A 26,243-nucleotide genomic window follows, 5' to 3' on the forward strand; every position below is an offset into this window, starting at 1 on the left:
CATACCGCCTCTCAGTTGGTGGGCAGAAGCGCTGCCGCCGATAGTCCTGACATCAGGTCCGACCTGGGGGCCCATCGCCAGATCCAACAGTTCACCTACCCTCCGAAACGTCTCTCAGCGCTCCTCAGCAAGCCTCTCGCCCCCTCTCCCACCCCCTTAGGTCAAGGGTCACCGACTCGGGAGAGACCGCAGGGGCGGCTGGGCTCCGGGAAGCTTTGAGCCAATATGTCTTCCACCTCTCCCCGTGATCCCACGCGTCTTCGCCATGCCCTTCATCCGCTCTCAACCTCGTCCCTGGCGGGTTACGGCAACCAGCTCGTCTCGCCCATATCCGCCGTGTCCATGGCGTCCTCTCAAGTGCAGGCGATACACACGCCGGGCAGCGCCATCCTGCCGTATAATCCCCAGGAATGGGTAGCCTCGCCAGCGGCCATGGCGGCGACAGAACGGCCGCTTTCGTTTGTGGGCAACGAAGCTCAGGGTGGGGACATTTCTGATTCTCTATTCATGCCATGCGTTGTCTTGAGCTTGGACCTGGATACAAGTGGGCAAACAATACGGACAGACTGGGTTTGCTGACGAGACTCAAATGACAGCTTCTCCCCCTCCCCCTCCGCCTTATACGCCAAGGAGGAACATGCAGCAGCAGCAGCAGCCTCGTCCCGTCACCATGGCCTTCGACTACGCGCCGGCGCAAGTGGTCGCTACTCCCCCGTCGCGCTTCTCTAGCCTGCTGGGCCACCGGCCCTCTCCTGAGCCACCGGCTGCTACCCGCTCGTTTCCTCCGCCGCCGGGTGCGAGCGGCAGGGGAAGTTCACGGGAGCGCTTGTTTGCGCTGGCGTCTCTGGGAAGACGGAGAGACACTGAATCGTCCAACTCACCAGAGCCGGCTCATCCCGCCTCGAGACGGAGCGTTGGACCGTCCTTATTCCATGCGCAGGATGTTGCGTCTACCTCTGTCGTCAACGTCGACGCCGTTCCCCCGGCATCTCGCAGGGCTGCCTCCACTGGCGCCATCGATACGCCGACGTCTGCTCGCTCTCGATCTACCTCTCAAACAAGATGGGAGCCCGGTATGCCTCTTCCGCCACCTCCACCCGGACCACCGCCATCGTCGAGCAGGTCGCAAAGCGTGCAGGGCATGGACAGGAACAATGTGCCCATCATCTCTCCGCCAACTCGCCGGCCTCCGCCGTCCGGCGTATCGTCTCTAGGACCTGTGCCCCCAACACCGGCCGATTGGGTGGACAGTGATACGCCTTCCTCCGCTCCGCCCCAGGCTTTGGTGTCGTCGGGACAATTACCTCCCCTGGCACCGCTTCAGACCGGCGAGTCGTCACAACAGATGCAGCTGCCGCAACCACCTCAGCCGCTGAAAGGGCGATCCCCCAACCTGACGATTGATACGAGGAGCGCCAGCCACCCTGCCGAGCCCATCGAACCGCCCCTGAACTCTTCAGGCAGCGCGAGCGGCCTGAACCGTGCAAAGGCCGTGCGCCATGATAAGACCATCTTGCAAAGGAGAAGCGAGAGTCGCACCCGACACGAATCGCGCGGCTCTGTTGACAGCACGGTACAGGTGCAGCAGATTGCCGACATTGTTGTTCCCACGAACGGCAACGGCCTGGCTCGTAGGCTCACGCTCGGCAAGGCGACTCCCCGGAGCAACGGCAAAGCCCCGATGGACCAGCCCCTTACCGGGGAATCATCCAGTAGTCAGCACGACTCTCGCAACTCGACCCCTCGAGCGCCAGACTCGGCTACGTTACTGCATCGCGAAGTAGCCACACCACCGTTTTCGCCAACACCGGCCAAGGCGTACCGACAAGGCGGCGGAAGCCAGAGCGGCGTGCCGAAGTCTCTGCCAACGCCGCCGCCTCAGACCAGGTCTGCATCTGGGTCAGTCATTGCAGAGGCCTCACGCCTCTCTTCGTCTACGGCGGCGTCGCCATCAAAGGAGGTAATTGTAAACCAAAGCGCCGCGGAGTTCGCAACTGGGTCCATTGAGAGATTTCGGTCGTTTGCCATCAAGGAAGCCTCGGCCGCGACAGACGCGGAGCGGGTTCGTCTTTTCTCAGACTTCATAGTCACCGAGTCTAGGATTCGACGTGAAAGGTACTCATCAGCCATTGGGGCTATGGGATCGGAAATCTTCGACTTGAGCCGCGATTTGTTCCGCCCAATGGACTCGGTCCGACGAGAATCGATCACTTCCCAGTCCGTGGGTGACTGGACGCCAGAATCTTCAGAACCAAACCGGTCTCACAGGGGCTCTGTCAGCTCTCTACACCAAGCGGACGAGTCTTCGAGTTCGGCACCCGCATCTGCCAGCCTGCCACCGTCTCCTGGGATAAAGCAACCTCTCAACTGGGGCGGTGCCGCAAACTACATGCCCTCGCTGTCTCCCATTCTTAGCATGAGCGTCAGCGACAACCACGAAAACGGGAGCTCACGGGGGAGACCTCCCAGCCGATGGTGGGAGACGGACTCGAATGGCGACCCGAACCGCAGCGGATTTGAAAGATCGAAGCGAGAATCCAAGTACATGGGCGTTCCCAAGGACCAGTGGATCGAGGAACAGACGACGCCGCACTATGCGCCTACCAGCGCGCAAGGCTCTGCGTCGGAATATCCCCCGGAAAAGACGGGCTGGCATGATCAGGGAGAGGCCTGGACGCCTCAGCAGTCGAGCACATCTGTGGCTTCTACACCGTCCACGGCGACCAACAGACGTGGCCTCTTGGATGTTTCCAGACTCGTCACGATGCCGCCCCCTTATCCAAGGCACCACCCTGCGGTGAACAACAGCCATCCCGAGCTGGCCTCGATCCGCGCGTCGGTACGATCTCTGAGCGAGCTGGGGGACATTGAAGGATCAAAGGAGCGATTTGCCGCGAGCAGCCTCCGACGCCGGGAAGACGCTTCCAAGGCGGCAGCAGAGCGCCGCCAAGCATTGAGATCCAATCTCCAGAAAGAAATCAGCTTGGGAAATCTGGGGTACGCTGATGCCGCGGCGATTGAGTCTGACTTCAACGAACAGGAAAAGGACAAGAAGAAGGAGGTGGAAAAGCTGGAATACGAGCACTTTCAAAACCAAGTGGTGCTGCCGCTCAACGACATCCTGATGGAGCGCATCTCTCGAGCAACCGAGCTGTTTGACGACCTGGCCCGCCACTTGTTCGACAGCAGCGAGATCGACGCCGACATGCCGCAGGAAGAGGGGGACGACAAGCCGGAGCTGCTGGAGAAGCTGACTCTCCTCAAATGGATCTTTGAGCAGCGCGAATCGCTGCACCGGGCCATTTACGACTTGCTCTCCGATCGCAATGCTCGCTACCGCGACGTTGTGCTGACGCCGTATCGACTGTCTGGAAACGCCGAGAAGCTCAAGTCGGCCGAAGCCTTCTTCAGAGAGGACGCGGAGAAGCGAGAGTATGCGTTCGCCAACGAGGTGCTGAACCGGGCGCGCGAGTTCAGGTCGGTGATGGAAGAAGCGGTTGCGCGAGGCATCGAGCTACAGCTTTCGGCGTTTTGGGACATTGCACCGCCGCTGTGCGGTCTCTTGGACAGCATCCCAATGGATCTGGAGGGATTCGGGGTGCAGATCCCGGCCTCAGAGTATGAGGAGAATCCCGCGTACTACGACCACCCGCTGCAGTACCTCTACAGCCTGCTTCTCCACGCCGAGAAGAGCACTTACCAGTTCATCGAGGCGCACACGAACCAGCTCTGTCTCCTGCACGAGGTCAAGGAGGCCGTCGTCAACGCGAAAGCGCGCGTGCTCGCGACGCAGCTCGTCGAAGCGGACGGCACGCCGATCCGGCCCGAGGACCGGGAGCTGCGCGCCCAGCAGATGAAGGAGGTTGAGAACCGGCGGCTGACGGAGGACCTGAAGGAGAAGGTCCGGCTGGTGCAGGACCAGTGGGACAGTTCGCTGGGGGTGGCGATGACGGCGGTGAAGGAGCGGACGGGGGAGTGGTTGCTGCAGACGGGGGGGTGGGATGAGACGTTGGAGGATAATGGAGTTGGAGTTGTGTGAGCGTTAGCGTGCGCTGCTTTTTATGACTTCTTTTTTCGGTGGTTTTTTCAATATTCTTTGTTCTGGACGTTCGTTTTTATCTGGAGCGTTCATTTCACGACAACTATGATGATACAGCGAACGGGGCGAGGACGAAGCAACGGGGGAAAGAAATGAAGAGAGAGCTTTCATGACATTTGATAGGTAAATGGCAAGCGAAAGAGTTGGAACTTGGAAAAACAGCTACAGACTCGATCTGCCTGATTATTTTTTTGATACCCCATCGAGAAACTTTATATACCTATACATTTCTTGGCGGCCATTTAGATGCCTGAGTTTTTATCACCTATTTATCAAGAGTGACATACACACATGCGTGCACACTCTTAGAGAAATATACAGCTAGTGATACATGTGGATAACCATGTATAGCCAAAGATTGGCGTATAAAATACATGTGTGGGATATGAAGCGGGTAAAACGGTTTTGAGACCGAGTATGATGTTTGATGTAGCCGGTTGAGGGCCCCCCTCATTTTTGCCATGGCACTCTTTGGTGAGTGGTCGGTTTTGCGCTGGGTCTGCTTGTCCTGCACAGTTGCGGTTGAGACATATTCTGTCAAACCCTGCTACTTCTCTCGCCCCCTCCCCCCTCGTTCCTCGTGGTGAAAGCGTAGAGCTTTTGCACGTCGAGACGGATATTGTGGCATGTCCTCCTATTGTGGTATGTCCTCCTCTTTGGTATGCATGCTTCTGCGCGTGAACTCGTGGGCGCATTCAGTCAAACTTTCCGGGGTCTCAACTTGGTCTCTTCCCAGTCCTTTCGTAGAATATGTTCTAACGGGAGGTGCCGCTTGCGGGGTTTCCAGAGAGCGGCATATTGGTCCTAGGATCCTCCGCGATATTGTGTGATAGGTGAAAGAGTCGCTCGTAATGGTACACGGGGTATTTCGTCCCCCAATATGATGATACATTCTTTTCCGTGGCTGATTGAGCGGTATGGATATAGCATATGGCGTAAAATGGCGTAATAGGTAGGTCACACGACGGCCACCCTCCTCGAGTCGAATACTTATGACCGTAACGAACAACAATGCTCGAATAATGGTAATGAAGAAAAATAAGAAGTTATAAAAACGACGCAGTAAACAAAAGCCATGTCTACTGCGCCCCATTCTTCCCAAACGAAGGAAGATCCATGCCGACCCTCCTGGCCGTCAACCGGATGCGCTCGGACTGATCCATGTCCATGCCCGGGTTGTAGCGCTCGATGAGGGTGACGTACATGCGCTGGGCGCGCAGGTAGGCGACGAGCTGGTGGCCGAGGTCAACCTGGTGCTGGTCCGCCGGCGCTGAAGCTGAAGCTGAGGAAGAAGAAGAAGACGACGAAGAAGGGCTGTCGACGACAAAGGAGGACCGGATGCGGTGGTGGAGAGGAGTTCGCGGGGAGGAGAGGATGGGGCGGGGCGGGAGTTCGCGGAGGAGGGAGCGGTAGAGGGAGCGCAGGTTTGCGGGGGAGGAGGCCATTGTTGTTTGCGTAAGTCGGGGTATGAAGACGGGGGGTATATATCGTTGAGAAGTTGTAAGTCGTTGGTGGTGATGTTCGCGGCTCGGGACGATTGGATTAAGTGCAGTTCAAGTGGTTGGACCAGCAGTTGACTGGTAATTTTTTCTGCTGGCCCGGAAAATTGGACGGCCGGAGCGCCGGAGCTGGGCCCCGCCATGGAGGTGCTTGTCAGAGGAGCTGGCAGGCGGGGTGTTTGGGGCGGGATTGGAGGGGAGCAGACAGCGGGACGTCGGCGGGGGATCGGGAGGAATCTACAGAGGAGGCTTTGCGCTGCTTGACGGGCCGTCGGGGGCTTGAATTCTATGATGGGAGCTGCTCATTGTACAACATTGAATAACTCATGCAATTGCAGTTGAGGACCTATCTAATTAATTTCCCGTCATTGTTTCCGTGGCTCCATGTAGCTTAGAGGGGGAATGTCATCATCTCCTGCCTCTGCATCTCCACATAAACAACCGCCATCGGCCTCTGGTCCATCGCCAATCTCTCCTCCTTGTCCCTCTCATCGTCGCTCAACCTCCCCCAGCCTCCGCCTCATTCTCTTCCTCCTCCTCCCCGCCATCATCCTCCTCATCTCCCTCCTCACCCCCATCGCAGGCGTCACCACGGCTCTCCTCATTCCCCGCCTCGGCCACCTCTCCTCCCTCCTCCGCCAAACCCGCCTCTTCACCCTCCAAAGACATTCCTCTCCCGCAACCGCAACGATGCGCCGCGACACGTACTCAAAGGAGCTGCTCGTCGCCCAGCTCGCCGTCCAGCGCGCCTCCATCCTCACCAAGCGCGTCTTCCACGAAAAGGCCAAAGGCACCGTCGACAAGAACGACAAGTCGCCCGTCACCATCGGCGACTTTGGCGCCCAGGCCCTCATCATCGCCGCCCTGCAGCACAACTTCCCCGACGACGCCATCGTCGCCGAGGAGGAGTCGGCCAAGCTCCGCGAGGACGAGGCCCTGCGGACCACCGTCTGGGAGCTGGTGCGGGACACGAAGCTGGACAACCCCGACGCCGAGGCGCTGCTCGGGGGACCGATCAAGGATGCCGACGCCATGGTCGAGCTGATCGACAAGGGAAACAGCCCCGGTGGCTCCCAGGGCCGAATCTGGGCCATTGACCCCATCGACGGCACAAAGGGCTTCCTGCGAGGCGGCCAGTACGCCGTGTGCCTCGCCCTCATGGTCGACGGCGACGTCAAGGTCGGCGCCCTGGGCTGCCCCAACCTGCCCGTCGACGACGCGGCCCGCCTGACGGCCGGCATCGGCGAGAACCAGACCGACGAGGGCCACGGCGTGCTCTTCTCCGCCGTCCTGGGCCACGGCGCCACGAGCCGGCCCCTCGCGACGGTGAGCCTCGACCCCGAGGCCGGCGGCACGCCCATCTCCATGCGCGCCATCGACGACCTGACAAGGGCAAACTTTTGCGAGAGCGTCGAGGCGGGCCATTCCTCGCACGGAGACCAGGCCGCCATCTCGCAGAAGCTGGGCATCACCGCGCCGAGCGTGCGCATGGACAGCCAGGCCAAGTACGGTTCCATCGCGCGCGGCGCGGGCGACATTTATCTACGGCTGCCCGTGAGCGCGACGTACCAGGAGAAGATTTGGGACCATGCTGCGGGCGACTTGATCGTGCGGGAGGCGGGCGGCCAGGTTACGGATGTCCATGGCAAGAGGCTCGATTTCAGCGTCGGACGGACGCTGGCGAACAACAAGGGCGTCGTGGCGGCGCCGTTGGCGGTGCATGGCAAGGTGTTGGAGGCGGTGCAGGAAGTGCTGAGCGCGAAGCTGTAGAGGATATATATATATATATATATATACCTTGTGTCTAAGTGCCTAGTATGTAGAATATATAGCGAGAGAGCTCCCCTATTTTCTCTCAGTTGATGATCATACAAGCCTCTGTCAAAAACACCCGCACCAAAGACTGCATATTGTACATTGTCGTTCCTTTGCACCCTCCTTTTAAACCCCCCTTTCCTCTTTTTGAATCCTTTCCAACCGTCCCATCAATCGCAAAGCCTCCATCTCCCCCCATCACGTCAAGCCATTTATTTGATCTTCTTCTGCTTCAACTTGATCGTCTGGTCATTAATAAACACGCCCTTGCCCTTATACGGCTCCGGCGGCCTCCACTTGCGCACCACGCCCGCAAAGCTCATGAGGGCCTCCCTATCGGGCCCCTCGAGCAGGATCCTCGTCAGCGAGGGCGTCGTGACGGTGACGCCGCGCGGGATGCCGACCTCGACCGGGTGCGTGAAGCCGAGCTTGAGGCAGAGGAATTTCTGGCCGGGGTACGTCTCCTTGGCGCCGCGCTCCTCGACGCTGGCGCGGTAGCCGACGCCGACGAGGCGCAGGATGGCCGTGTGGCCTTCGGAGACGCCGGTGATGTGGTTGTTTAGGTAGGACCATGATGTGCCTGTGGAAACTGAAATTAGCTGGGGCTGTGATCAAAGAGGAGAAGGCTTTTGGGTCTTGTGTTGTCGACGACGGATTGGGAGCAATTGGCGTAGGAAAGAAACAGAGATGCAAAGGGAATTGTCACGATGATAATGAAGATGAGGATGGAAAAAAACGTACCCCACATCTCCTTCTGCTCCTTTTCATTCGGATCCCTCACGCTCAACGTCGCAGTCTTATCCTCGGCGCTCTGCACAAGGTCCACAAACTCGGGCACATCCAGCGTCAACGTTCCTAGACACAATCAACTCCGTCAGTCCAGCCCGACATTCAGCAATTAACCCTTGTCTCATCATATCCCATTCTTCAGAAGAAAACGCACCCAATGGCCCCGTAACGGTAATCGTCTTCCTCACAACAGGCTTATACGACGTCGCGCTCCGCACAGCCCTCGGCTCCCCCATGACAACCTCCACGCCCGGGGGCACGCTGAGCGGCGTCCGGCCGAGCTTCGACCGGGCCGCGTGTGTCGTCGAAAACGGTCGCTGTCGTGTCGCAGAGGGGGAGGAGAGGAGGAATCGGCCGGCCGATGAAGACGCCGCTGGGAGGAATGCCGAGAGAGGGCTCGGCGAGGCTGCCGCTGCCGCCGCCGCGGACAAGGCCCTGCCGCTGTTGCGGCAAGGGGCGAGGATTCCGGCCATTTGGATCGCGGAGCTGGGGATTCTGTGTCGCAACTCCAATGGCGCCGTAGGTGGGTGGTTCTGCCTTGTTGCACTGGTTCTCTCTTTTGGAGGTTGTGCTTGATCGAGTTTCTGGAGCTGGCGTCGAACTTTTTGCTGAGTCAGCGGATGGATGGGGGGTGCTGGGTGGTGTACCGCACTGTGTCTCAATAGCTGGATATCAACTTGGCGGTTCCAGCCGTCGACTCAAAAGAATTGAATCGCGGGTGGTCTTCAAGTCATGAAAAAAATGATATTGCCATTCAACTCAAATCGATACGTCGTTCCTACAAGCAGTTCGCGACATTGACAAGTCTTTCGTAGACCAAAGAGAGCCAACGAGCATTCAAACATCATCTTTAGAATCATCACACGCAGAGAGAAAACAAGGCTTTAGCAACGTAGTATGTACATAACTGTACTCTTTTATTTCATTAGGTTTGCAAACACTTGCCGTCTGACCGACTGTCATATCGCGCGTGGATATCAAATGGTCGTCCAATCATCTAAACAGTCCCCCTCAAGGCAAGTCGTACAGTGTAATCAGGGGCTACACATCAAGCATGCACCCGAAGAAGAAAAGTAATAACAAAAAAAAGCCCGCCGTGCGCTAGCAGACTCTTTACTCCTCGTGCTCGGCGGGAGCCTCCTCCTCGTACTCCTCCTCCTCGTCGATGCCAGCCTCCTGGTACTGCTGGTATTCGGACACCAAGTCGTTCATGTTGGACTCGGCCTCGGTGAACTCCATCTCGTCCATGCCCTCACCAGTGTACCAGTGCAAGAAGGCCTTGCGACGGAACATGGCGCTGAACTGCTCGCCGACACGCTTGAATAGCTCCTGGATCGAAGTCGAGTTGCCGATGAAGGTGGACGACATCTTCAGGCCACGGGGAGGGATGGCGCAAAGGGCAGTCTGGATGTTGTTGGGGATCCACTCAACAAAGTAGGTCGAGTTCTTGTTCTGAACGTTTCGCATCTGGTCCTCAACCTCCTTCATGGCGACCTTTCCACGGCTAGAACATCCGTTAGTACCCTGTCTCGGTATCTCTCGGGGGCACATCACTACTTACAAGATGGAGCAGCAGGTCAGGTAGCGACCGTTGCGGAAGTCGGAAGCCGCCATCATGTTCTTGGGGTCGAACATCTGCTGGGTGAGTTCGGGCACGGTGACGGCACGGAAGGAGTGGGCGCCGGGGCTCGTCAGGGGAGCGAATCCGACCATGAAGAAGTGGAGACGGGGGAAGGGAACCATGTTAACAGCCAGCTTGCGCAGGTCAGAGTTGAGCTGACCGGGGAATCGCAGACACGTGGTGATGCCCGACATGACGGCGGAGACGAGGTAGTTCAGGTCACCGTAGGCAGGGTTGGACAGCTTCAGGGTGCGCATGCAGATGTCGTAGAGAGCCTCGTTGTCAATGCAGAAGGTCTCGTCCGAGTTCTCGACCAGCTGGTGGACGGAGAGGGTGGCGTTGTAGGGTTCAACGACGGTGTCGGACACCTTGGGGGACGGCATGACGGAGAAGGTGGCCATCATTCGGTCGGGGAATTCCTCGCGGATCTTGGAGATGAGGAGCGTGCCCATGCCGGATCCGGTACCACCGCCGAGGGAGTGGGTGATCTGGAAGCCCTGCAGGCAGTCGCAGCCCTCAGCCTCACGGCGGATCACGTCGAGGACGTTGTCGACGAGCTCGGCGCCCTCGGTGTAGTGGCCCTTGGCCCAGTTGTTGCCGGCGCTGGACTGGCCGAAGATGAAGTTGTCGGGTCGGAAGAGCTGACCGAAGGGACCGGCACGGACGGCGTCCATGGTACCGGGCTCGAGATCGACGAGGACAGCGCGAGGAACATACTTGTTGTTGTTGGCCTGCATCACCTGGAGTCAGAATAGGGGCTTCTACCGAGAGAGGTGCTCGCGCGGCGAGCCGTAAACGCCAGCGAAAATGGGGGGAAACGCTTACCTCGTTGAAGTAGACGTTCATGCGCTCCAGCTGGAGCTCGGAAGAGCCTCCATAGATACCATTGCTGTCGAGGCCGTGCTCGCCAGAGATGGTCTGCCAAAAGGCGGCACCGATTTGGTTACCCTGTCGAAGATGGTGAGCTCCTGTCTGCGGTCCTCGGCGGGGGGGTTTCGTGGAGGCAAGAAGTGACTTACGCACTGGCCGGTCTGGATGTGAACCTATTCATCGAAAGAAAACTCAGCAATTAGCAAATGTCATTCACTCAGCATCACGACACGCCTCCCTCGAGCGGAATTGGGCCTTCATTCGGGGTGGGAAAACGCCAAAGTGTTCGTTTCGTCGAGGTTTGGCGGGGTACAATTTCAGGGGCTCCAGTCGCCAAACGCGTTTGCGAGAGTGGCCCAAAGTAAACAACGGAGAGGGGAAGATGAAGAGGGAAAAGGCAATCAACTCACAATCTCACGCATGATGGCTGCTGTGATGGAAAAAAAGTTTAGGAGCTTCCGTAAGGAGAGGGAAAAAGACAGAGAGAGACGGGAGACGCAAACGAAACGAGGGCGCGCGACAACAAGGAGCTTTTGGCGGGTTTGGGAGGAGCAAGAGCTTGGGCTGGAGGAAAGCTGGAGGGTTTTGTTGGAGTTCCGGGTTGGGAACAGGCGGGTGGGGATGCGCGGGTTCACCGCTCAAATGGAAATGGACACCTGGGAGGGGTGCCAGGGCGGGGCGTGGGCCGGGGAAGGAGGACCTAGGTCCATGGAGTCCAGTCCAGTACGGGTAGAGCCTGGAGGCGCGCTGGCCAGTCGCTGGACGGCGGGTGGCTACAGGGCCTGGATAGGGGGGGAGGGATGCAGCTGGGGCGCTGTGGCTGGCTGCTGGAGATGGCAGTACCTACTAAGTTGGGTGCTTCAGTTGACAGTAAACCGAGTACAGGGCCATTAACTCAACACCACTACATGCACATTGGATTCCTCCTAGACTAGATAGATACTGCCTGAAGCTTCATGTTCACAGCGGCGTCTGGCAGCGGTTGGACCTCAAATAAGAACCAAGTAGGGAGATGTGCCACGCACCAACAGCTACAGTACCCGTCCAAGTCCAGCACCGACAAGGTACCAGTGCCTGGCAAACCTGGCAGCGAGAACTTGCAGGCACGCTAAGCAGAATTTGCCGCCTTTGGTCCCTGGACGTCAAGGTTGGGCCTGACCATCAATCACCTGTTCCTAACTCGACCAGGAAGAGAGGCTTGACCAAAGAACAGCAGTGACAAGGAAAAAGGCACAGCACACGCAGGTGAGAATAGAGCGGCAAAAACATGCACTCCTTTTACCGCAACACCGGGCCAGGCCTCTTCTTCTTTTGCCCTTTTTCTCCATCTCATGCAGCGCCAGCTCACAGAGCCGAGATGAAGAGCTGGCCGTCTCCACATTTCCTGGCCGCGTCCCTGCGAGGATCCGGCAAAGAAGATGACAGGCCATTCCATGTCTCAGAGAACATGAAGCACAGAGGGTGAGAAATGCCGAGCATGACCAAGATTGAATGCCGAGTTCAAGATGAAAACCGAGTTTTAACAGATAGAAGGACAGATGGAGAGACAGATATTTACAGCCTGGCTTGCCATTGAGAGAACTTCCCAGGTAAACAATTGGTATAATAAATGGACCGACTCTGATATACTACGTGTGGTCTAATGAGCCTTGACAACACCGGCGGCGTCTGCTTGAGCCGCAATCTTCTTCTTGTACTGCTGCACCGTGCCGTCAAACTTCTCGACCGTGCCCCCGTCGCACACCCACAGCGACGTGCACACCGTCTGCAGCATCGTCACGTCGTGCGAGACCATCAGCACGCCGCCCTGGAACTCGTTGAGCGCCTCCGCCAGCGCGTCCATGGCCTCAATGTCCAAGTGGTTGGACGGCTCGTCCAGCACCAGAATGTGCGGCTGCGTCAGTGCCAGGCAGGCGAATGCCACCCTCGACTTTTGACCTCCAGAGAGCTGCGCCATCTTCTGCAGGCCCGTCGTGCCCGTGATGCCAAAGGCTCCCAGCTGGCGTCGGTACTCTTCGTCCGTCCTTCCGGGATACGCCTTGGCCATGAAGCTGACGGCACTCATAGTGAGGTCGAGCGAGTCCACGTGGTGCTGCGCGAAGAAGCCGATGCGAAGTCGTGGGTGCGACGTGACGAGACCCTTTGTCGGTTCCAGCTTGCCCACGAGCAGCTTCAAGACCGTCGTCTTACCCGCACCGTTGGGTCCGACGATGCCGATACGGGAATCCAGCTGAACATCGAGATCCACGTTGCTGAGCAGCGGCTTGTCGGCAGAATATCCAAAGCTGACCCCTGACATCTGGATGATGGGAGGCGACAGCTTTTCCACCTCGGGGAACTGGAACTTGACGTCGTATTCCTTCTCTGGCGGTTCCAACACGGGCATCTTCTCCAGCTTCTTGATACGGGACTGCGCTTCCGACGACTTGGCCGCATTGTACCGGAACTTGTCGATAAAGGCTTGCAGATGTGCTCGCTCGGCCATCTGCTTCTCGTACTCTCTCTTGGCCACCTTTTTCCGCTCCTCGCGTGTGGCATAAAAGGACTCGAAGTTGGCTCCGCGGTAGTAGTCGAGTCGCTGGGAGTGCTGGTGAATAATGTCCGTCGCGACTTCGTTGAGGAACGCTCTGTCGTGAGAGACAACGAGCACCGTGCTGGGGTAGTCTTGGAGATAGTTTGAGAGGAAAGTGATCGAAGGGACGTCCAACATGTTGGACGGTTCGTCGAGCAGCAACAAGTCAGGCTCGCAAAATAGAGCACGCGCCAGCGCCAGACGCATACGCCAACCACCGGAGAAGGTCTTTGTCGCGTATTGCTGTCTCTCGGGCGAGAAACCGAGACCGGCCAGGATACTGGCGGCACGAGACTCTGCCTTGTCGGATTCCATCTCGGCCAGCTTGGCTTGGACATCGCCCAGCTTGGTGTCCAGGGTCTCCTTTTCCAGATCTAACCTGGCAGCATCTGCCGAAGTGTCGGCCAAGGGAGCTCGCTGGGCCTCCAAATCTGCCAGCCTAGCCGTAAGGTCCTGTGAAAACAAGTCAGAAGAAGTACTCGAAAGCCTGCTACGCCATTGTTCTTACCTCTTGTTCTCTGAGAAGGACCTTTCTCCACACATCGGCATCAAGAACTGCCTGTAGAGCTGGGGTATCGTCACCGGTAATCTAGCAAAAGCATGTCAGCCTTCTCCGCAAGTCTAGAGGACGGAGGATAAGGTATACGACTTACCTCTTGCTCGACGTGGAGAATAGAAATGTGCGTCGGAATGGGCACTTCTCTCCTGGAGAGAGCTCTCAGCAGCGTGGATTTACCCACACCGTTGTTACCAACGAGACCATAGCGATGGCCATATGCCAGCGTAAGCGTGGTATCGGTAAGAATGCGGTTGGCGCCAATGGACACATCGATGTTATCCAGCTTGATATCCTTGGTCTTGTTGGCCCCCGACGCACCCAGCTGCAGCGGGTTGACAGCCATGTAAAACTCCTCGTACGACTGCGCATCCTCGGGCTGCTCCAGCAACCTCGACGCCTCGTACTCGACCGTCTTGAACGTCTTCTTCTGCTGCTTGGCGGCAATCTTGCGCTCGGCCTTTTCCAGCTTCTTGCGGTCGACCTTGGACTCGACCTTTCGCACATTGGCGGACTCGAGGTCGACGGCGCCACCGGCTACGGCCAGCGTCGAGGACATGTTCCGCTGGGAGCTGACCTGGATCGTCTGGTCCAGCCTCCTGATGGCGGAGGGGCCGCGGCGCTCGCCTCCGTTCGCTTCGGCGTACTTGTCGACCCATTTCTCGACGAGCTGCTTGATCTTTTCCTCCTGGGCGGGGTCTCCGGACGCGGAGAGGAGCAATTCGGTGATTATCGACGCCGCCTCGCTGAGAGGGGAGACGTGTGCCTCGCTCTCTTCGTCGGACCAGGCGGTTGATGCATGGGTCAGATAGCCAACCGAGTAATCGGACACGACCGGGTCGATGTTGGGGAGAACGGCCCTGATTTCGGCCTCCATGGCTGTCGGGCGATGTGCGATGCCGAGGGCAGTGAAGTTCCAGGAATATCAGGTTGTCGAATCGATTTTCGGTGGATTCTACTTCGAATACGGAGGCTTCAAAGGCCGATTGATCGCCTGGATATCGTTGCCCGCTCTGGAGATGATTCGCATCTATCTTCGTTCAAGCTCCAATCGTGAAATTCTTCAGACGGCGTATCATTTGCCCCGCCATGATTGGTGACGTTGGGGGGGCGGACGGGCCGAAACGATCCGGCTCTCTGAGCTCGCAGCCTCGGTAAGCCCATATTCCGCGCTAGAAGAATATCCGCGACAAGTTGCGCGCTAGCTCTGGATCTCCTCCAGCTCACATCAAACGGTGTCAGCAAAAGAGCTCTTCCGTATGCCTACTCAGTTCAGATGAGGATGTGCACGTTGCCATTTCCGACACAGAACACCCTTCACCATCCTCATCCGTCAGAAGGAGCTTCCAAAACGGCAATAGCATCCATTGAAGCAAACTGTGAAGCAAAAAAGCAAAAAAAAACGTTCAAACCATTGCGCCATCGCGCCCGCGGCTCGGGGCGCAATCCCCCCAATTTCACAACCTCATCAAGCCTCTTCCGCAATCCCGAATAGGTCATAACTCTCGAAGGGGAAAAAGGGGATACCCGAAGCCCCGGCTTACAGCCTCACGCAATTTCCATTCCACGCGCTGCAACAAACTTCCAACTTCCAAACGAGGTGTCAGAACTGATTCGTTCCTTACCTCACCTCACCTCACCTTACCTACCTGCCTAGTACACATACAGGAGTTCCCCGGAAATGGGCGCAAAGCCGGACAAAAACTCTAAAATCAAGCTGACGACGACACGCCCATCCATCCTGAATCCAAGTTTGATGCGTTGTTCGAAATCCGAAACTCGGGCTAATGCTGTAGGATAGCCAATGAGGTTGCGTAAACCTAAAACGGAGTGACCCCTGTTGGAATCCCACGGGCGTTGGATTTCTATTTCCAGGTTATTCTTTCGCGACGGATACTGCCTAGTAGAGTATTACGCGTGATCGATGCTAGAGAGAACCCATAGTAGTTGGGTACAAAAAGCGGGATTTCTAGGATGAAATTACAAGTTACTGGATTCAATTGGTTGTCTAGTAGCAGTGTCACATTGCCCGATGTGCTTTCGTAGTTGCTACGAGTCTGGGCGGGCATTGGAGAACTGCCCTTGTGGTTTTGGACATTGTGTGTAAGAGCCGCCGTTTGAGGGACTCGGGGATTTTGCGATTCTCGTCCATCATCTTGTGATTGAAGTCGCAATTCCCCTTGCATACGTGTATAGCGCCGACAGGTGTGGCTGTGAAGCTCTTAAGAGAGTCTCAGCAGTCCGAACCTCTTGCTGTCGCACATTGATACTCATCCATCCCGCCTTGCAGGTCGGGGAGAACAGCTCGTTGCTCCCTTCTCGCGATTCTCGGGTTCTCGTTGCTGCCGTTGCTGGCACAACAGAGCATGTACTTCTTGGACAACGTTGATGTCTTTGGCAAGAGCCTCCCGAGATTGCACTAAACGACGCATGTGTTACTTTGCGATAGCGTCGTTTGATTGCGAGCAGTTCAGCGTGTGTTATGGCGCCTCCTTGCTTGCTCTTCAATGTTGCTTATGCCGTAGTATACCAAGCCTCATTTTCGACATGCGGATCTGCACCGGGAAAGACGAGACGCAGGGGGGAGCAAACTGCCTTGCCTTACATGTGCCAGATGTTAGACATGCTGCACTGAACAAGAAGAGAAAACAACAATGCACCTGTGATAGCAGCATTCGGGTGGCAGGGATTCGGTTGCCAGGACACTTGACGCTGATGACTTCCCAGTGCTTCCGTGTATGCAAATGGAAGCCGCGGGGCCGTCTCCGCACAATTGCAGGGAGCGAAGATCTGAGCAGTGAGGCTTTTCGTGAGCCCATCTAGCGAAATTGCGAACCTGCGGTGAGAGAGCGCATGATAATACGAGAGGCAACAAGGAAAGACGTCGGTCGAGCTGGATTTCCGCGGCGGGGTGAATCGCATGGGATCTGAAACGCCAGAATGATGGCCATGACGAGCTTGACTAATGGATGGCTCCTACTGGGGCGGAATTGACTGTTCTTTGGACGAGAGACGCGCAGCAATGGACGTGCTTGTTAGAAGGGCATTGGACACGATACTGTTACTGTACCGTGAGAGAATTTCATCAGTAATCCAACCGCCTAAGACGGGCGGATTCGGTACCCCTCCGTATACTGGCCTAGGTAGATATGAATGTCTCCCGAGAGGGAGTTTGAGAAACTGATTGTGCGAAAGCGTTGACGACTCCTCTGCGATTTCTAAAACCGGGCACCATGCAAGGGCTTAGAGTGTTTGCTGCAATGAACGGTGTAGTCTAGAGAAAATGAGTGTCTCGAAGCCAGTCGTTCCTTGCCTCGCAGGGAGTTCTTTAGAGTGTCTCGCAGCGACAACATGCAACTGAGACTCAACTCAAGCCGGTCTTGACAGCAAGGCATGCTCAACTCAAGTCCATCGGCGGAGACTCGAAGGAATCCAAACGTGATCGAAACTTGGATGACGATGCCAGCAAACTGTCGCTAGCACTGTAAAATCAATGCTGTTTCAGGTTCGCGATGGAGGGGCAGGCTAGCAAACCAATGCATGTAAGGCGGCTTGTTGACGCCCATTGGCTGGTTCTCGAAGCAATCCGGAAGCCGTGGTCTCGAGCAGCTGAAGACTTGAGCAGCAACTGCCCACTGTTTGGCTCGAGTCCTGCTGCCTCCCTCCAGTTGCCTCGCCTTGTTTGCCACCATATTGAGCGGTTGGGACGTTGCAACAGATGGGCACCGTATTGATGGTAAATTTGTGTCGACTGTCTCGGACTTGCGTGGCGGTTGCTTGCTCTCGACATGAAGCAGCATCGCGACAGGCAGCGGCCAATGGCTCTAGAATCAGCCCAGCCTGCGATCGGCGGGATCACCGCGACGGGAGCCGCATCGGTTGGCACGAGAGCACAGCAGCTCAAAGGCCGGGGCCCGGGACGCAATCGAAGAAATGAGGTGATTGCGTCAAGCTGACTTCACAAAGTTGGCCGGAGCCAGGATGCCAGGGTTGCCAGCTGAGCTGGGCTGGCCTTATGCCGGCCCAGCGGTTAGCACGCGGAACTAGCGATGGCATCGCGATCCATTGATGCAGCAGTAGCGCTCGTTGGCGCCGACGAGAAGCCGTGGATCGGGTTGGATGCCACCAATGGTTCCGGAGAGAAGGCTGGAAAGGAGACGCAAAAAAACCAAGAATGGTGTTCGGAGGAGTCCTGCCGCGCTGGAACAATTCCGTGTGTGCCTGGCCCCTCCATTGGACGACGGGGTGCCACAAGCGCCCATGGCAGATAGGCGCACTGAACCGATTGCTTCGTGTGTTTGCGTCCCATCGGGCAGAGAGCGGACCTGGCGCTTGTGAAGCCCTCGAAATTCCTCGGGATCTCGTCTTGGTCGGCCTGTTCTCCTGGGAACGCATACCAGGAGGGCGGGACGGCGAGTCAGAGGAGGAGGGAGAGAGGAAGGGAGAGATTCGCGACAGACAAGTCGTAGATCTCGCGGCATGCAGTCGGCCTTGGGTCATCTGAGAAGCGTAGCAGATCGGAGCTAAAGAACATATGTTAATAGTGCCTGAGGAGCGTGGTAGTATCGGCTCGACGTTGCGGCACACGGGCATGCTTCGAGAGCATGTGGCCGTGGCTCGTTTGGCGAGGGCCAGGCACGAAGCGAGATGCTGTCTCACAGATCTGTCGGGCTGGGTGATGCCATCCACAGGACGCAAGATTGGGAGACGCTGTGGGTGGGCACAAGGGGAGAGAGAGCTGGTGAGACACAAGCAGAGCAACTCCTCGGTTGCAGTGGTGACTGGTGTGCCACGTTCATGGCGAGAGCGAGTCGTAAGTCCAGAGAAGAACATGAAGAGGGCAGCAGTACTTGTTGTACGAAGTAGGTACTGCACTCCATGATGTCGAACTTTGATTTGTGATGAAACTCAAAAACATGCAAGCAAAGAGGGCTCGTGACAGCTTCACGGCACCCACTTTGGGCCTCGTGGAAACTCTCCTTGTCCGTGCTGTTGGCTTCTGGGCTCTGGGCTCTGGTGTCTGAAGCTGCCGCGGGCTAATTTCAGACGGTGACACAGCGTCAAGGCAGGGCAAAACAGAGTTTCCGGCCAGGTTCCAACCGTGATTCGTCTGACAGACGTCTGCTGGCGTCCTGAACTTCCCAGTGTTTGCGGCACCAGGCGGCAGCAGGAGGCCTAAACGCAGAGGCTAGACACTCGGTGTGTCCATTTCCGGACACAGAGTTTGCGCCGACAGGCCGTTGGAGAGGCGAACTGATGGCTTGGTGATGCTCGATTTGTCGATGCCCCCAAGGATAGAACGGCTGGATGAGCCCCATTGTTGGCCGTGGTGGGTTTTGGAGGTGGACTGCGATGCCGCCGTGTGAGAGGTGATAGGGCGGGAGCGTGGCCTGGACGGGCACAAGCAAGGCACTAGCACCGCTTGGTGGTGTTTTTCTTCATGTTCATACGGGGAGCTGCTGACGGGGGATTGGAGGCAGCTCCGGGGGTCGTCGGTACGCCGCGGCCGGGGGCAGCTGCACCCAAATTGCGTGCGCATGCGAAGAATGCTCCGGTATTGTGTACATCAGACCCGCCCCCACAGCCGGGATGCGACATTCTTTTGCTGAGATCAACTGTGCCGCTGCCCAAACATGCCCCGCCAGCAGAGTGTAAACAAGACGCTGCTGCGTGTCTCGCTCGTCCATTACGGAGGGCCGCAGGATTTGTTGATGCTGTTGTTGTTTTGGTCTTGTTGTTGTTATTTGTTGTTGTTCTCTCAAGCAGCGGTGAGTGTATGTACATGTATCCAAGTATGTACCTACACCTTACCCGTCTTTTGTCGATCCTTTACCTGGAGCACCACCTCTCGTGTACAGTAGGTAGGTACATGTAATGGACTCTCATCCCCAGCAGCCCTGTGAGATCAGCAGGCGCTTCGCCCTCAAAAAGACCCGGCTCCGAAATGAGGCGTCCGTTAGCCCTGTCCGTTTCGCTCGGTGCAGACCGAGCTGGTGGCTTTGCTGCCCTATTGGGAGATAATAGTAGTGAATGCAGTGCTCTGGCAGCAGCAAATGAGGCGGGCCGGGAGTGGCTGTGAAGCCCAGATGACGGTCTGTGCAAGCGCCATGGCCGTCGTCCAATGGATGCGCTCCCAGGGCCACCCCCGTTCAAAACGGGAGACGGTCGCCATGTTCCTCGTACCTCCGTCCCCGTTTCAGCGGGGGGGGTGGCCCAGCGCCCAGCGCCGAGCTGGTCTCAGCCGCCCACCAGCGGCGTGTTTCGCCCACTAGCCCCCAGGCCCCAGGCCAAGCTCCTCCCTAAGCTCCAGGGCCCGACGGCGTGCAGACGCCCTGAGCATCAGCAGGCTCCGCCCGCTAATTAGCCCATGATCGAGCCGCTAAGATTGCAGTCTCCAGACAGCCCAGTTGAGCTGTCGTCAGGCCTGGTGGTAGCACTGCATCCATCCATCCATCCATCCAGCATCAGTGCGCGCAACTGAGGTCTCTGTCTCTCCGTCACCCTCCTCTGTCACTCCATATCCCCTGTCCTGGACTGACGGCTTGTGTCACTGGGCTGGCCGGGATCTCGTAGCGCTGTCCTGGTTGCTGCGTCTGGTCTCTGCTCTCACCTGCAAGCTCCAGTCCTCGCGGCGGCGGCATCTGGGCGACGTCAAGCAGGGACCATACGCAGGAAATAGCTTCCTCATTTCCTGTCCCCTTCTTCTTCGCTTTTTGCACCTCTTTTCATTTCGTTACCCCCTTCTCCCTTCTCTCCCTTCTCTCCTCGCTGCCCTGGCCGGTCGCCTGTTATCTACCCTCCGACTCCCCCCCCCCCCGGGCTGTGGGCTCGCAAAGTCCAGTCCCAAAACAACCGCCTTAGCTATCTTCTGGGCAGCGCGGCACGAGTTTCGGCCACAGGGAGCGTTTCGAAACGGAAGAACAACAACTCGAACGGTTTCTGCTCCGCCCAGGGAGAAGTCGCCCTCTCCAACAGCGCCCGTGCCTGTCCCATTGACTTGACGATGCGCCTGCTGCTCGGCTCTGCTCAGCTCTGCCGGCTCGTCTGTTCAACTCGAGGGCGGTCGCCTCGCCAGTAATCATGCAGACGGTCTCCAGTGTAAGTTTTGATGCCTGTTGCCCTCAGGGTGCTGAAGCGCCATACATCTACATACCCAGCGCCATCAGGTCGAATCGGCCCAACCGTCAGCGAGCCGTTCCCAACATCGACGGCAACCATTGCGCGGCTCGGCTTTTTACAACAACTGAACTGGTGGAAAACGCGGGCCTCAGGGTTTCTGAAGACGGACTCTGGTGCAAGGTGTTGTCTGGAAGATGTATCTTGTCTGACCCGTGTCTACTGCAGCTTATTGGGACCGGCACTGCCATTGCTGCAGCGGCCAGCGGCCTGGTGTTCGGCCAACCTGTCGAACCAGCTCTCCCTCAGCCCAAGAAGCGGTACAGCCAGCTGAGAAAGGAAATCTCGTTTGATCGCGATCTGCCGGTTACTGCTCCCGCAGGCGTCCTGTCCCCCCTACGATACGAGGCCGAAATCGATGCGCCATCAATAGAAGTCGAGTTTCCGCAGCAGAACGCAGTTTCCAGCCCCATCACCGTGTCTCGGCCTCCTCTGTCGCGCTACCAGAGGCCATCGCATCAACCCGTTACGTCACCCAAAGTCATCCCGGACAGGCGGTCGCTGTTGAGACAGCGCGAGAATTCAGCTTCGCCGACGCCCGACGGACCTAGGGATTCCACCTCGTCGAGCGAATCGTGGATTAGGAGGCTCTCGATTCGCCGTCGCCCGTTATCGCGCCAGGGAAGCGTCAGGTCGAGATCCAGCGTTGGGCCGGATTCGCCCTCCATTGCCCAGTCATACACCTCCTCGGCACCGATACTGTCCAGGCCCAACACCGCCGCGAACCCTCTGGCGCCCAACAAGCTCGTGAAGCGCTCTCCGGCGTCAGCCCAGTCCGAGGACAGCCCCGCGCAAGCACACGTCCGATCCAGATCGCATCTCTCTATCCTGCGCCGACCAGCGACGAGCCACCAGAGATCTGCCACGCTGCATCATTTCCGCCAGAGCGCAGATATTGCGAACCTACCAACCTCGCCTGCATTTTCCTTCGACCAATCATCGGGGCAAGAAAGTCTCTCGGTACCAGCTCTCGCTGTGCGACCTCAGAGCTCCCGTAGGATTTCCTGGGTGTCCTTTTTCCACTCACGGACAAAGAACACGGCGAGTGGTGGTGGCATTGCAAATCGTCTGGGAGACGGCGCCCCTGGTGTTCGGACCGCCTCTGGGAAGCGCATCTCCCCCGGAGGCCAAGATCGCCAAAAGGTGCATCTCGTCAAGCCCAGGATGGTGTCGGGAGCCACAGCGCCTCCAATGGCGCCATTCCCCATGGATCGACGACGGGAACCTGGCCAAGCCCGAGCTGAGACAGGTGCTCACGCGGACGATTGCTTGACGACTCCCGAGAATGCAGCACGACCTCAGTCCATGCCATTTGCTCCCGCCGGCAACTGGATCTCGCGACCGTCGGGAAGCCTTCGACGGCCCAAACGGGGGGCTGAGCCGGATGGTGTCAAGGACGGGCGGCACGTGTCAGCCGCCAGCGAAAGCGGCTCGCAGGTCGCCGCGGAGCTCGACTCCAAGGCACCGGCGCGGTCGCCCATCCCGCCCAGCCCTCTAGCACGGCAGGGGCCGGCGCTGGATTCAGCAGCCCAGGTTCATCAGCTAACAATGCATAAAAGAAGCCAGTCCTCCCCACTTCTCCCCGCTCCCAGAAGCTCGAGTTTTCAAGGCGAAGTGCCACACTTATTAGCATCGCCTGGCGGGGCGCCCTCTCAGCCAACACGGCCGCACCAGCCATCGGGGAGCTCGACCAGCTCCGCAGCCATGTCGCAGCTTACCAGGGCGTCGCCACTGCACGAGGGCTTCGACAGCGACGCTCGCGGCTTCACGTCGGGCGACGAGGACGACGCCGACTACAGGAGTGACACGGTGTTTGACTCTCTGCGCACCGCAGCCTCCAGTCGCACGAGGGCCGTCGAGACGCCCTTGGATTCTATTTATGACGACTCGCCCCCGAGCACCGCAGGAAATAATGGTAGGACCAAGCGCCTCTCAATACAGGAAATCTTGGGTCATACCTGGGGAGGTGACACAGACATCATGGAGGAGGACGAGAGTACGGTGATGCCCACGGGAGCCGAGTCTGGCGCTACCACAGCGAGGTACTCTAGCCGCCACGTCCTCACCCTGCCGCGCATCAGCTCCGAGTCGTCTCGGAACGGCGTTTCGCTCTACGGCAAGGAGTTTGGGCGCATCTCTCTGGACGACGACTTTGACCAGGACTGGGCCGCTGACGACGATGCCCCTTTCAACCCACTGTCTCCCCCCTCCAAAGGAAGCTCGCTCAACTCTCGCAGCATCAACCCCAACGTCAGGATTGCGCTGGCGAATCTGAGTCTGGACCACATGTCGGACATGGACCAGGAGGATCGGCCCCTCAACAACCTGTTCGACTGGAGCGAGACCTCCTTTCAGGAGAAGAACAGCTCAGCTGGCGTCCCGTTGCGCCCCAAGACGTCGTACGAGAAGCAGGAGCCTCACGCCAGGGGCGGACGCTCCGTAATTCGCAATCACGTCCCCGCGCACATTCGGAGCCAGAGCGTCCCCCTCTCGCACGCCGTGGACGAGGCCAAATCGGCGACCGGGGCCAAATTTGGCACATGGGGAATGGGCACCAAGACGGCCAGCGAGGACTGGGACGAAGACTTCGAGTTTGGTGGCGGCGCCAACGATCATGATGGCGCAGCCGGTGACAAGCTGTTCTCGGTGCCCGAGTCTATTCGCGCATCGCAGCCCAGCGTCAAGGCGCACTCCGGGCAGATTCGCGAGTTGTCGCTACTCGTCAACGACCTCAAGCGACTGTGCCGCCATGGGCGCGATATGGATGTGCTCGATGGCCCGCAAAAGACCTTGTGGAAGGAGGCCGAGGGCGTCATCGCACTGGCCTCGCCTGACGAGGAAGAGTCCATAGATGGAGAGAACGACGCCGCCACTTCTTCCGACAGCGTGGAGGAGTATTATGATGGCTTTTCCGACGACGATTTCGAAGACCTCTCATTCAGCAAGCTCGACATGGCCTTTGACTACAAGGAGCCCATGTCAAAGACGGCCGTGGTCCGTGAACGACATTCTCCCAAACGACGATCAGTCTTTTCCCCGGATGACGACATCTTTGGTGGTAATTGGCCGTTGGTCGACGACAGCAGCGTACCCGCGCATGAGCCTAGTCGGACTCAAACACCGGAGCTGCGGGCTGATAAGCAGCAGGAAGCCGCCCGAGGCGCTCGCTCGGTGATGGAAGCCATGCATCGCTCCACGCCCAACCATGACGCTCAACCGCGGTCGGATAGCAAGATGCATTTCGACACGAACAGCCTGAAGGTCTTGGTGAAGAGAGCCGGAGAGCTTCGGGATTCCTTGTCGGATGTTGTTCGCCGGGCGGAGCAGATAGCGCAGAGCCCGGCTGGAACTCCAAGACGCGAACGCCCTTCAGACTCGAGTCCTGCCTTTACGCGCATGTTTGACGACCCAGGCTCAAGCCAGTCTCGCCGGACCGTCCGGCACCGCAGCAATCTTTCCTCGTTGTTGAACGCATCGTCTCCGGATGGCTCACCATCGCCCTCACCGATGACCAGAAGCATACAAACCATGATCGCCAGCTAGTCCGATACTGCTTGGCAGACTGCTCCCCAGTCCGCATCTACCATCACTTCACTATCCCTCCATCATTGCCGCCTGGCGGATTTCTGTACAGAGAAACAAATGTTCTTGCGTGTTTATTCTGTTTGCATAGCGACGGTTCCGGGTTACCATTTATTCGATTAATGCTCCATGATAATGCTTAGCACGCCTACCGGTACGACACTCGACTTTGAACGGCGCGATCAACGATGCCTGCCACAAGTTTTGATTCGCTCCATGATCAAGTTTCATTCTGAAACAGTGAGCACATACTGGGCGATTCAATAGCACTCGCCCACACTTCCTTTGAAACGCATACTTGGACTCCGTTGGAGCGGACGCACGAAGTCAATCGCGTGTGATACCAGTCCGATCAGGACACAGTGACGTTCGCCCAACTGTTCGATGACAGCTAGGAGCGAAATGACAGCCCTGCTGTTAAGGAGATGTGGTGTGGTTTTCCTTTGTCTTTCATGACTTTTTGTTATGATTTGTCGGCCATCTCATCTGAGAGCCAACTTGCTACGAAAAGATGATGAACTTTGGATTGAGAGACGAAGAGGGTTACAGTTGCTCAACAGGCTACCGTACCATTTCCCTTCTAACTCGATATCCCTTTTACACAAAAACAACAAAATTAACGATTCTACATGATGAGCTCCGAAACCAGGGAGACGGAGCAAGCCGATGCAGAAGCTCATCCCTCTATGAGACGAAGGCATCGTCAGCAAATTTCCTGCTCGCGAAGCAAGGACAAAGGATGCCATGAATTCTCTATTACAAGAAAAAAAAAACACGAAAACCCAAACCAAAAGAGGTACAGAGCTCGGGGAGTTTACAAGAAACAGCAACAGACAAGCAAACAAACAATAAAGGGAAAGGGTGGGGTTTAAGGAGGGAGGAGGTCTTTTTTTTTTTCTTCGGAATCGGAATACAGCAGGATATACACAGTGGTCGGCAAACGAAAGGAAAGCATAGGTCTGGTGTTTGGAACTTTTTTTCTTCTTCTTCTACATTACCTTTTCTTTCTACTTTCTTGCAGTTTTGCCCCTTCCGCTTTTTCCTCATTTTTTTTCTTTCCGTTTTCCATTCTGCTGAGGTTCGGTTGGTTTGGCTGTTTCGTGGCCTCGTTCCCCTCTGGACTCCTTTGACCCCCCCCCCTTTTCTTATTTCAAAATTCTGTTAGCTTTTAGGATGCACGGATAGAGAGTGTGTGAGGCACACACAGAGAGAGAGAGAAGAAGAGCTCTGAACAATGGACATGACATGACATGACAAGTGTGCAACGAGTGTTTTGCCTCTCTTCGAGTTTGTCTTTATTCGTGAAAAGGCAGTTGTTCTTGTTGTGCCGTGTATCGTGCGTGACATTGCATGATCTATGCGACATATTCTATTTGGCTTGAGAACATAACCATTTCTTCACGACTCGCTTGACTTTTTCTGTTTCTCTTCTATAGGACCGCGATGCTTCTACTTCTATTTCACTTTTGCCTGGATCTTCCTTTCTGGCCTTGTTTCTACAATGGCCTGTCTTTGAATCGTTATTTTTTTTTTCACCCTCGTCTTACTTTGTTTATTTCTTTTTTTTGGCTAGAAATATTTGTGATTTGGTAGGTTACGGTAATAGCTCTTTGATTTAAAAGGCCAGGATGGCAAGGTGGGTGTTTTACCTGAAGGTAGGGAAA

General features: G+C 57.0%; 8 protein-coding genes across 8 annotated transcripts; 4 read left to right on the top strand and 4 right to left on the bottom strand.

Moving 5' to 3' along the window:
• Positions 1-225: 225 nt before the first annotated feature.
• On the top strand, positions 226-4,039 carry CCMA1212_006638 (uncharacterized protein; the record flags this gene model as incomplete). Its single annotated transcript, XM_073703846.1, has 2 exons — positions 226-544; positions 597-4,039. The coding sequence occupies 2 exons, from the start codon at positions 226-228 to the stop codon at positions 4,037-4,039; spliced, it is 3,762 nt and encodes a 1,253-aa protein (XP_073557496.1).
• A 1,139-nt stretch (positions 4,040-5,178) lies between these two features.
• CCMA1212_006639 (uncharacterized protein) lies at positions 5,179-5,544 on the bottom strand (the record flags this gene model as incomplete). Its single annotated transcript, XM_073703847.1, has 1 exon — positions 5,179-5,544. The coding sequence occupies one exon, from the start codon at positions 5,542-5,544 to the stop codon at positions 5,179-5,181; it is 366 nt and encodes a 121-aa protein (XP_073557495.1).
• Positions 5,545-6,000: 456 nt separating this feature from the next.
• On the top strand, positions 6,001-7,368 carry CCMA1212_006640 (uncharacterized protein; the record flags this gene model as incomplete). Its single annotated transcript, XM_073703848.1, has 1 exon — positions 6,001-7,368. The coding sequence occupies one exon, from the start codon at positions 6,001-6,003 to the stop codon at positions 7,366-7,368; it is 1,368 nt and encodes a 455-aa protein (XP_073557315.1).
• A 257-nt stretch (positions 7,369-7,625) lies between these two features.
• Positions 7,626-9,050, bottom strand: CCMA1212_006641 (54S ribosomal protein L6; the record flags this gene model as incomplete). The annotated part of the gene is made up of 4 exons (XM_073703849.1): positions 7,626-7,993; positions 8,155-8,268; positions 8,357-8,748; positions 9,046-9,050. 4 exons carry the CDS (start codon positions 9,048-9,050, stop codon positions 7,626-7,628), a joined length of 879 nt encoding a protein of 292 aa, XP_073557316.1.
• A 265-nt stretch (positions 9,051-9,315) lies between these two features.
• On the bottom strand, positions 9,316-11,115 carry CCMA1212_006642 (beta-1 tubulin; the record flags this gene model as incomplete). The annotated part of the gene is made up of 5 exons (XM_073703850.1): positions 9,316-9,706; positions 9,764-10,563; positions 10,649-10,771; positions 10,843-10,866; positions 11,104-11,115. The coding sequence occupies 5 exons, from the start codon at positions 11,113-11,115 to the stop codon at positions 9,316-9,318; spliced, it is 1,350 nt and encodes a 449-aa protein (XP_073557317.1).
• Positions 11,116-12,332: 1,217 nt separating this feature from the next.
• Positions 12,333-14,700, bottom strand: CCMA1212_006643 (uncharacterized protein; the record flags this gene model as incomplete). The annotated part of the gene is made up of 3 exons (XM_073703851.1): positions 13,919-14,700; positions 13,774-13,854; positions 12,333-13,718 (listed from the first exon to the last, which is right to left on the bottom strand). Exons 1-3 carry the CDS (start codon positions 14,696-14,698, stop codon positions 12,333-12,335), a joined length of 2,247 nt encoding a protein of 748 aa, XP_073557318.1. The 5' UTR covers positions 14,699-14,700.
• Positions 14,701-17,870: 3,170 nt separating this feature from the next.
• CCMA1212_006644 (uncharacterized protein) lies at positions 17,871-18,845 on the top strand (the record flags this gene model as incomplete). Its single annotated transcript, XM_073703852.1, has 4 exons — positions 17,871-18,036; positions 18,093-18,305; positions 18,366-18,634; positions 18,750-18,845. 4 exons carry the CDS (start codon positions 17,871-17,873, stop codon positions 18,843-18,845), a joined length of 744 nt encoding a protein of 247 aa, XP_073557319.1.
• A 2,056-nt stretch (positions 18,846-20,901) lies between these two features.
• CCMA1212_006645 (uncharacterized protein) lies at positions 20,902-24,540 on the top strand (the record flags this gene model as incomplete). Its single annotated transcript, XM_073703853.1, has 2 exons — positions 20,902-20,919; positions 21,166-24,540. 2 exons carry the CDS (start codon positions 20,902-20,904, stop codon positions 24,538-24,540), a joined length of 3,393 nt encoding a protein of 1,130 aa, XP_073557320.1.
• Between the last annotated feature and the right edge of the window lie 1,703 nt (positions 24,541-26,243).

Source organism: Trichoderma ghanense (assembly GCF_004382785.1).
Source record: "Trichoderma ghanense strain CCMA-1212 chromosome Unknown scaffold_8, whole genome shotgun sequence".
In the NCBI taxonomy this organism is placed as follows: domain Eukaryota; kingdom Fungi; phylum Ascomycota; class Sordariomycetes; order Hypocreales; family Hypocreaceae; genus Trichoderma; species Trichoderma ghanense.